The sequence below is a fragment of the Heptranchias perlo genome, chromosome 3, assembly GCF_035084215.1.
Source record: "Heptranchias perlo isolate sHepPer1 chromosome 3, sHepPer1.hap1, whole genome shotgun sequence".
Taxonomy (NCBI): domain Eukaryota; kingdom Metazoa; phylum Chordata; class Chondrichthyes; order Hexanchiformes; family Hexanchidae; genus Heptranchias; species Heptranchias perlo.
In genome coordinates this window covers 50,624,944-50,634,583 of record NC_090327.1, presented here as the reverse complement: position 1 = coordinate 50,634,583, position 9,640 = coordinate 50,624,944, and the positions used below count along the sequence as shown (strand labels likewise).

Below are 9,640 nucleotides of genomic sequence, written 5' to 3'. Positions count from 1 at the left end.
TGAGCATTCGAGACAGGCCGCCCACACAATCAATGCCCTCATTGACGAAACAAAAAGCGCCACAAAAGAAGCCTCACCAGCAGACACCAGCACAGCCTACGGCGCTTGGATGATTGAACAAGTGAGGGACAGTCTCTTTCTGATCGAGCAGGGTAAATTACCCCATTGGATCGCAAATAAAGACCTCGCCAGGTGGAATTTAAGGCACAACTCACCAACACCACAAATGTGCCAGGTACGGTGGCTGATGAGATCCTGCTGGTACTCCACGCTTCTGATGTGCAATCCACACATGCCCGCAATGACCGATCCTAATTGGCACCATCCGTTAAGCCACAGCTATCGAAGTAAGGGATCTATTGTGTCACCACCGCCGTGACAGCCATGTTGTATGGTGATGGACAAGTCTGTCCCGTTGATCAATCAAGTTTTTGTGTCTACACACACCTACCCCTGAACATCAATGGGCAGGTCCTGTTAAACATCAAAACCCACTCCCAGATAAATATGACCATCAACGATATCCTTAAGGTGGCCTTGCACCAGTACGAAGCCTGATTCGGTTACGACATTCCCCTATTCTCAGAGGAGTTTGACCAAATAATCTCGCACCTGAACAAGTCCCTTAAACACTTATACCAGCTCCAGCAGGACAACGCAGCATTGTACAAAGACTGAAGAATTATATGTTGAAGCAAAATGGTGGGAGATAGCGACCAGCATATCGACACACCCGCAGGCACGTATTGCCTCACATGTTCTGGTGGTACAGGTCTTTATTGTGATAATTTTAGTATGTATGTTTCGCGTGCCTAAGGGAATGTTAGATAAACTTAGGCATCGCACAGACCGCTTAGAAATGGCAAAACTTATTAATGATCAAATAAATAATGTATGAGAACTTGAGACTATCGTCACTCGGCCTCAAGGTGGGGAGCTGTAAGAAAAGGCAAATAAGCTAAGAAACGATGAAATATGAAATTTAGCAGTAGACGGGTTAAAAAAAATAAGATTAAGCAGCCAAACCAGGAGTGTGCAAAAAAACCATGAACCAGCAGCTTCATTAACCCTGCTGAAAAGAAAGGGTGTAAAGGCACCAGAAATTGCAGGCCATCAACTCACTGGAAGAAAGAATGCAGACACACAATGGGTCAGCCACCTGGGGAAATATTAGAACATTAAGAGAGGAATGTGGTTGTGTATCAAAAACCTGCAATGGAGACAGCCAAGATCAGCTTATCGCAGGTTTAGAGGGAACACCCCCTACCTGGCCAAATCATCTGTGAGACAGTACATGCAGGACTGGGCATGCCCCAGGCAGGAAACAGAGTATAACTGCATACAGTTTTGGTCTCCATACTTAAGAAAAGACATACTTGCTCTCGAGGCAGTACAAAGAAGGTTCACTCGGTTAATCCCGGGGATGAGGGGGCGGACATATGAGGAGAGGTTGAGTAGATTGGGACTCTACTCATTGGAGTTCAGAAGAATGAGAGGCAATCTTATTGAAACATATAAGATTGTGAAGGGGCTTGATCGGGTGGATGCGGTAAGGATGTTCCCAAGGATGGGTGAAACTAGAACTAGGGGGCATAATCTTAGAATAAGGGGCTGCTCTTTCAAAACTGAGATGAGGAGAAACTTCTTCACTCAGAGGGTAGTAGGTCTGTGGAATTTGCTGCCCCAGGAAGCTGTGGAAGCTACATCATTAAATAACTTTAAAACAGAAATAGACAGTTTCCTAGAAGGGAATTAGGGGTTACGGGGAGCGGGCAGGAAATTGGACATGAATTTAGATTTGAGATTAGGATCAGATCAGCCATGATCTTATTGAATGGCGGAGCAGGCTCGAGGGGCCGATTGGCCTACTCCTGCTCTCATTTCTTATGTTCTTATAAAGATTGACTCCAGAAGCACAGTCAGAATATCGAAGGAACTGATACTTCCAGGGGACGTGAATGCTGGCAAAATGGCCTAACCCTGTGTGGTCCTAAAAGGTGAAACGTAACGGAAGCAGACATAGGGAGGAATATGGAAGTACCACCCGTGCCGGCTGTCCAGTCCTAAACGGGTAATATACTTCCAGTCTGGGGTTGTTAGTTGTCACTCGATGCTGTGTGTCTCATTTGCAGTCTGTGAACAATAAAGCCTCAATTCTTTACCAATACGGTGTCGGGTCAAATTGATTAAAAGGAATTGTAACTCATTATGGGATTCCAACAAAGGGTAGATGCAGAGAGGCTGTTTCCTCTGGCTAGAGAATCTAGAACTAGGGGTCATAATCTTAAGATAAGAAGTTGGCCATTTAGGACTGAGATGAGGAAAAATTTCTTCACTCGAGAGTTGTGAATCTTTTAAATTCTCTACCCCAGAGGGCTGTGAATGCTCAGTCGTTGAGTATGTTCAAAACTGAGATCGATAGATTTTTGAATACTAAGGGATATGGGGATAGGGCGGGAAAGTGGAGTTGAGGTCGAAGATCAGCCATGATCTAATTGAATGGCAAAACAGGCTGGAAGGGCTGTATGGCCTAGTCTTGCTCCTATTTCTTATGTTCTTAAGGGGAGATTTAATAAAAGGGTTCAAAATCATGAAGGGTTTTGATAGAAAACATAAGGAGAAACTGTTTCCACTGGCACAAGGGTCGGTAACCAAAGGACACAGATTTAAGATAATTGACAAAAGAATCAGAGGTGAGATGAGGAGAATTTTTTTTACGCAGTGAATTGTTATGACCTGGAATGCATTTCCTGAAAGGGTGGTGGAAGCAGATTCAATAATAACTTTCAAAAGGCAATTGGATAAATATTTGAAGAGGAAAGGTTTGCAGGGCTATGGGGAAAGAGCAGGAGAGTGGGACCAATTGGATAGCTCTTTCAAAGAACTGGCACAGGCATGATGGGCCGAATGGCCTCCTTCTGTGCTGCATCATTCTCTGATTCTATAATAACTTTACTTTAAAATAGTTTTTACTTAATGAATTGAAAGAATACACTTTTTTGTACAACACAATTACATTTCTGAAATACACAACTCAAAAATCTTTCCCAATTTTTACATACTGCTGAGATTTACATGTAAAGCTGTTTTGCCTGCAACAACATTCTGTAAATAAGAAAAGTCTATTAATGTTTTTCCTTCATTATTTCATAAAACAAGTATTCATACCAGGAGCAATGGTATGAATTACAGAATGTAGTCCAATATCAAAAATGGCTATCTTTCCGTTATCTGGAAGAATACAGCTATTCTGCTGTATATTATGTACAGCTCCATACATAAACACACTGCTAACCACAAGATAGGCCTTGAGTGGTTACTCTCTTTCATTTCTTCTTTTCCCGTTGCTCAGGACAGTCTGATGCCTGCAGAAGTGAACCCTTTTTTGCTTTCGCTTTCTTCTCTTTTCGCTTTCTCTCTTGGGAATACTGCTGCACAGCCTGAAGAACAGCCTTTTCCACAATCTGCTTACTGACAACCCACAGCTCTTCTTCCTGTGGTTCATTCTCAGGCTTGTCACCTGCCAGGAAATTGCAGCCATAAGTGAATCAATCAGCCATCTACATATATCCATATCTATCAATAACATATTGAAAGTTTTCCATGTGGTATGCACTTCCTATCCACATTAGTTCTTTCTTCCTGTTGTCACAATTTTTGGTTCAAGGTTTTATGTCAACATTTGTAATGGAAAAACCTTACTTTAATACTCACCTGACGAAGGAGAAAGCCTCCAAAAGCTTGTGATTTTCAAATAAAACTGTTGGACTAGAACCTGGTGTTGTAAGATTCCTTACATTTGTCCACCCCAGTCCATCACCGGCATCTCCACATCATTTATAATAGAAAACAGATATGTCAACATCTTATGGAAAAACCCAATTTGCCAGACAAGCTACAGGTGTAGGCCTCCTGCCACCAGGTGGAACTGTGGAGTTTCCTGTTCCCATCTCCCACCGATTCTACCTTTGCTTCACCACAAATCTTTCCCTTCTTATTTGTTAATTATTATAATTTTTAAAATTTTTCTGGTCATTTTTGCTTGTCCCCTGCCTGCTCGCTAAGATTCCTTTCTCCTGTCCAAAATTGCTCTGTTGATGCTTTTGCTCCCTTCAAAATTAATTTTACTTTTTCCTGACCCTACTGGAACCTAGAAAATTTTCCCATCCAGCCCTGGTCCTCAGACACTGCTCTCTGCCCAGCCCTGCTTCTGACTACAGTAAAAAAAATCTCACACCTATCTGCCCCCTCCTGCAACAATTAACACCACACTATTAAATATTATTGTGTCATTTTCCATCCCAGCCAGTCACGTGCTCAATTTGTAACCGTTGCCTCCTCAGGGAACAACCGTGACATCACCTAGCTATTTGGTTATAATTTGCTACTGTTTCACTTTTTACGTGGGTTCGGCTGCCAATTCCTTTTATGAAATTCTGTGACTTACCATGAGCAATTCCATGGAAGACCTACTAGTAATATATTAAACATTTTTTGACTGCACATACTTCCGTGTTGTTGTTTCTTCAAGGTTGGTGTTTCGGCTCCATTTTTGTAGGTTGTAGGTAAGTTTTTCTATTTTGAAACAAGTTTTATTATTATGCAAATTTTAAAGCTAGCTTTTATTTGAAAGTTTATTTTAATTTTACTTATTGTGCTTTCGTTCAGATACCTCTACATGTCTTGGGCTATTCGCCCATCAGATGTCAGACTTTCCTATCCCGTTCCTATTGCAGAGCCCTGTGGTTCCCCGAAAGCATCCGTCTTGGGCTCATCTAGCCGGAGGTCTTGCACCCGCTCTCCTGCCCCAACTGCCTGATCCTGGTCCTTTTTGCAGCCCACAGGGGCCCCCAACAACATCCTTCTATCTGGCTGGCTCTGGGCTTACGTCTTCCCACCCAACCTATCCAATTCCAGTCACTGCTGCAGTCCCACCACATCATCCTTCTTAGAGCTGTCCTGACTCAAGCCTTGCATCCTCCCTCCATCTCATCCCAAGTACCCACTCTCGCTCCCCATTGCACTCTTGTGGTCCTCAAAGGACAATTCTGCTTTTTGGAAGATTTCCAGAAGGCTGTGGGATCAAGTCCCACTCCAGAAACTTCAGCATATAATCTAAGCTGAGGTCTCAGTACTGAGGGAGTGCTGCACTGTCAGAGGTGCCGTCTTTCAGATGAGACATTAAACCAAGGTCCCGTCTACCCTCTCAGGTGAACATAACAGACCTCATGGCATTATTTGAAGAAGAGCAGGGGAGTTCTCCCTGCCCTGGCCAATATTTATCCCTCAACCAATATCACTGAAACAGATCATCTGGTCATTTCTCATTACTGTGTGTGGAATGTTGTTGTGCACAAATTGGTTGCTGTGTTTCTCTACATTACAACAGTGACTACACTTCAAAAGTACTTAAATGGCTGTAAAGCACTTTGGGATGTTTGTCGATGCTATTTAAAGGGCTCATCCACTACATTCAGGTTCGTTGCTGGCTTGTCCTTTTAGGCGCTGGTTAACTTCTGGGTGTTTTTATGACCTATTTTCTGACTTCTACAACTAATTTATGACTTCTGAGAAGAATTTTTTTCTGGTACTGGACTGCTTTTGGTTCTGTTGGACAGAATGGTCTCCATGCTTTTCCCAAAGCAATGGCATAAGTTGGCAGCCTTTTTTGGTAACTTGGATCCTTGAAACCAACATCTGAGTCCACTGCAATAGAGCTCGTACGCCCCCCGGCGAGCTGGCACCTGTGACATTGTATCTTCCTGCTCTAGCTTCTGCACACTTGTGACCGGTGATTCACCACATGAAGGTCCCTCCTCTAGCCTACCCTCTAAAGTATACATGGTGCTTTCTAGAGTCAGATTGAGTGATGCTGCATCTTCAGGGAGGCTGACCTCCTCTTCCTGAAGTGGCAGAGGAGCGTCCACATTTTCAGCAGCTGAATTAAAAGAGAGTGTCAAGAGTTAGCTTTTAGTGTGATGGGAGAGCAGAGAGAGAAGTGGCAGGTGAAAGCAGCTACAGTTTGTCTTGCAGAGTGTGTAGGGAGAGATAGAAGAAGGGGAAAAGAGGATAAGGTTGTGAAGAAACTCTGCACAATGTCTCCTCCAGCGTTGCCACTCACCACGGCCATGACTCTTCCCCCTGCCCGTGATGGCCAGCACTTTTTCTTCCACAGGGGAGAGGGCGTGCTGGCGGACTCAGCCTCCTCCGATCACGGCCTCCTGTCGCAAGTTGTACGCGATCTAGTCCTGCAAGAAGAAGGGAGTGTGTTAGTGACAGCTTTGTTACTAACAAGCTGTTTAGAGAATGTGCCTATCATTTCATGATTTGTAGAAGATGTGAGGTGTAGGGAAGTGAAGGTTGCTATAGTGGTGAGATTAGGAGGTGCAGAGTGTATGAGAAGGAGGCAAAGTGAAGTGTGGTGCAGTGATTGTAGGAGAGTGAAGGGATGCAGGGACGGGAGTATTGTGAGTAGTGATGGTGCAGGTGTGAGGAGTAGTTGAGGTGAGAGGTAAGATTCTTACCTTAACAACTCTGGTGAGGTCATTGAACTATTTATGGTATTGTAGCCATGTCCGGAGAGCTAAGCTCCCGGCAAAACTTCCTCAGTGATCTCTTCCCACTGGCGTCGGAGGCGTTGCCCGGAAGGCTTTCTGCCTCCTGGGACAAACAGGGTCTCCCTCCTCATAAGAACATAAGAAATAGGAGCAGGAGTAGGCAATACGACCCCTTGAGCCTGCTCTGCTGTTCATTAAGATCATGGCTGATCTTCAATCTCAACTCTACTTTCCCGCTCGATCCCCATATCCCATATGCTACTGCACGTCGCCTGGATCAAGGCATCCAACGCTGCATCACAGAACCTGAGTGCCTTCTCTGGGCCTTTTGCAGCTATTTATCCTTTTACCTGCTGTCTGCAACTAGAGTGCACCTCCCCTTTAAGAGGTGCTGGCTGCCTTTAAGTGGCATCAATGAAGCCCGATTTTCTGGCCCCCCAAACAGATGCGCACACAATGAATAATGTGGGTAGCACTGGCTGCATGCCTGGATCATGATAATGAACTGCCAGCACCAATTTAATGTGGTCCATGCAACTGCGTGAACATGCGTCCGTTATAGGTGTGATCGAATTTCTAGACCAATATCTCATTTAAAAGACAGCACCTCTAATAGTGCAGCACTCCCTCACCGCTGCACTGATGTAACAGCCTCGATTACGTGTCCAAGCCTCTGGAATAGAGCTTGAAGCCACGACCTTCTGACTCAGAGGTGAGACAGCAACCAATGAGCCAAGGCTGACACCGTGAAATATAAATTTTATTCTGCTACGGTGCTACCTTATATTTGCACTTGATAGTTTTCATCGATTTCAGATCTAAGCACAGGTTCTTACTGTACAATCAATGCAGTATCACTACTTAGGTCGCTGGGTCAAAATCCTGGAACTCCCTACCTAGCAGCACTATGGGAGTCCCTTCACCACACGGACTGCAGTGGTTCAAGAAGAAGGCTCACCACCAGCTTCTTAAGGGCAACAAGGGATGGGCAATGAATGCCGGCCCTGCCAGCGATGCCCACATCCTGAGAATGAATTAAAAAAATAATTGTTTTTTTGCTTTTGATAGACATAAGGGCCCCAATATTTACGGGGAGGCAGGTACGGTGCGGGGGAAGCCGAAAACGGACGAAGAACCCGGCAGAACGTGGAGGTCCTGCCGAACTTAAGGGCAGGACCTCATTATCATTTTTTTCTTCTGTTTCCAGCCTGGCAGCTGGCCAAATGGACAGCCTGGCCGGCTGCCAGGCAGGAAAGCCAGCGGCAGGAGGCCACAGCCGGGGACCCTTGGGGATGGTCCCCGGCAATTGGGAGGGGGCAGGTCGTTGTTCGGAGCTTGGGGTGGGAGAGTTCGGCAATTGGGGCTTGGGGGGGGGGGGGGGTGGGGGTGGTGAGATCAACTGCGATCAGCAGAGGGTGAGGAGCCTGGGGGGAGCACTCCTGCTCCTCCTGGCCCACAAGAATTGCTGGAAAAGACACTTACCTTGTGGAGCCGGCAGCTCCCGCCTCCCTTTCACTACCGGGTTTCCCGATCATTGGGAAACCTGCGCAACAATTGTAAAATTTAAATCAGGCTCCCAATTGCACTGTTAATATGTTAATGAAGTGACCCACATCTCCATGGTGGGACACTTGGACACCACGAAACCCGACTGCGTAAACATGTATGTGGCAGTTTGGAGTGGCGTTCCCAGTTCTTTCATTTTTACCCCCCCACCCCGACCCTCTCCCATCCGTCATGGTGGGGGGGGGGGGGTAATATCAAGGCCAAGAGCATTATTGCTTCATTACAGTAGCAGCTTCCTCTTGCCAACATGCTGCTGAAACAGCTGCAGAAACCTTTAGATCCAGGCTCAGCTTTAATAGCTCTAACTTCTGCATTGTCTTAATTATTATAATAGCAGCATCTTTTCAGCTGTACTAAAGAAATCTTGTCACTTGGTTATTGAGTGACATTTAAAAGCACCCTGCCAATTAGCAATGAAGTGTAAACGTCCACACCCGTTAGAAGTCCAATTACTCGCACAGCAGGGAGCGTGGGAAGGACAGGAGTGAGCCACAGCAAATGTCAGGTTTAGCATTTACCTGTTTACTTACCATCACCAACATTAAATGTACAAGATGAGTGAGATGAGTGAAAGAATGATTTGTGCTTTCTGGTGCTCATTCCACCTATTTTCTCCACTTTTTTCCTGAAAGCACCGACTCCTGTTGGAGTACAGTTACGTGGGCACTAGCCATAGTTCACTACTTTAATCAAATGGTCTCTCTTGGGGAATGTTGATTTTGTGCGATAGTGTAAAACGAGCGATAGTGAATCAGCAGCCCGTTTTACATCTCTCCCAATTTTTATTTCCATTGACCTCAATGAAGAGATGTTAAATGGGCTGACAATTCACTATATGAGCATAAGAATAGGAGCAGGAGTAGGCCATACGGCCCCTCAAGCCTGCCCCGCCATTCAATAAGATCATGGCTGATCTTCAACCTCAACTCCACTTTCCTGCTCTGTCCCCATATCATAAGAAATATCATCCGTTTTACACCATCGCACAAAATCAAAATGAACCCCTCACTGAACCTAGACAGTGAGTCTTGGCAGGTTATTTAATGATTGGGTATATGTTATTTTCAACCACCATCCACAAATGTGCAGCCAGGTTACATGTTACTTATCAGGAGCAGGAACCTGGGCTAATTTTTCCCCAAATTAGCTTAGGAGCACTGAGACCCATTATAGCACTCCAACCACTGTTCCAGCCATGATCTGCTAATTTAGCACAGATCAGAGGTGAACTTGGACCTTCCTAGTCAAATCCACACTATCAATTGAACCACTGGAAGAGTTCTTTACAATGTGAATTGTATTATTGCATTGTATTTTTACATAAAAGACTTTGCCAGCTGAGCTTTTAAAGGCAGTAACACTCCTTTAAATAATTATTTGAATGATTTCATTCTGGAGATAATTGTAACTAACGATGACATTAATTGAGGTGATCTTATTTGTCCATACCATATTAACTAAATTAAATATTTTACTGTATTTTTTAATGTCGGAAAATGAACAAATGTAACAATCTG

At 44.7% G+C, this 9,640-nt stretch overlaps 1 protein-coding gene across 6 annotated transcripts in view; it reads right to left on the bottom strand.

The window, feature by feature from the left end:
- Positions 1-3,033: 3,033 nt before the first annotated feature.
- akap7 (A kinase (PRKA) anchor protein 7) overlaps positions 3,034-9,640 on the bottom strand; it is a 79,242-nt gene continuing 72,635 nt past the window's right edge. For 3 of the 6 annotated variants that reach the window (XR_010961112.1, XR_010961121.1, XM_067979614.1), the window contains 2 exons: positions 6,122-6,248; positions 3,433-3,520 (listed from right to left, as the gene is read on the bottom strand). Coding sequence is in view for 2 of the 6 variants with exons in the window: in XM_067979621.1 (XP_067835722.1) it covers positions 3,327-3,520; positions 5,828-5,843 (210 nt within the window). In the remaining 4 variants the exon portion in view is untranslated. Of the gene's footprint in view, positions 3,521-5,827; positions 5,939-6,121; positions 6,249-9,640 lie in introns of all 6 variants that reach the window. The other 3 variants (XM_067979621.1, XM_067979626.1, XR_010961119.1) reach the window with 2 other exon arrangements.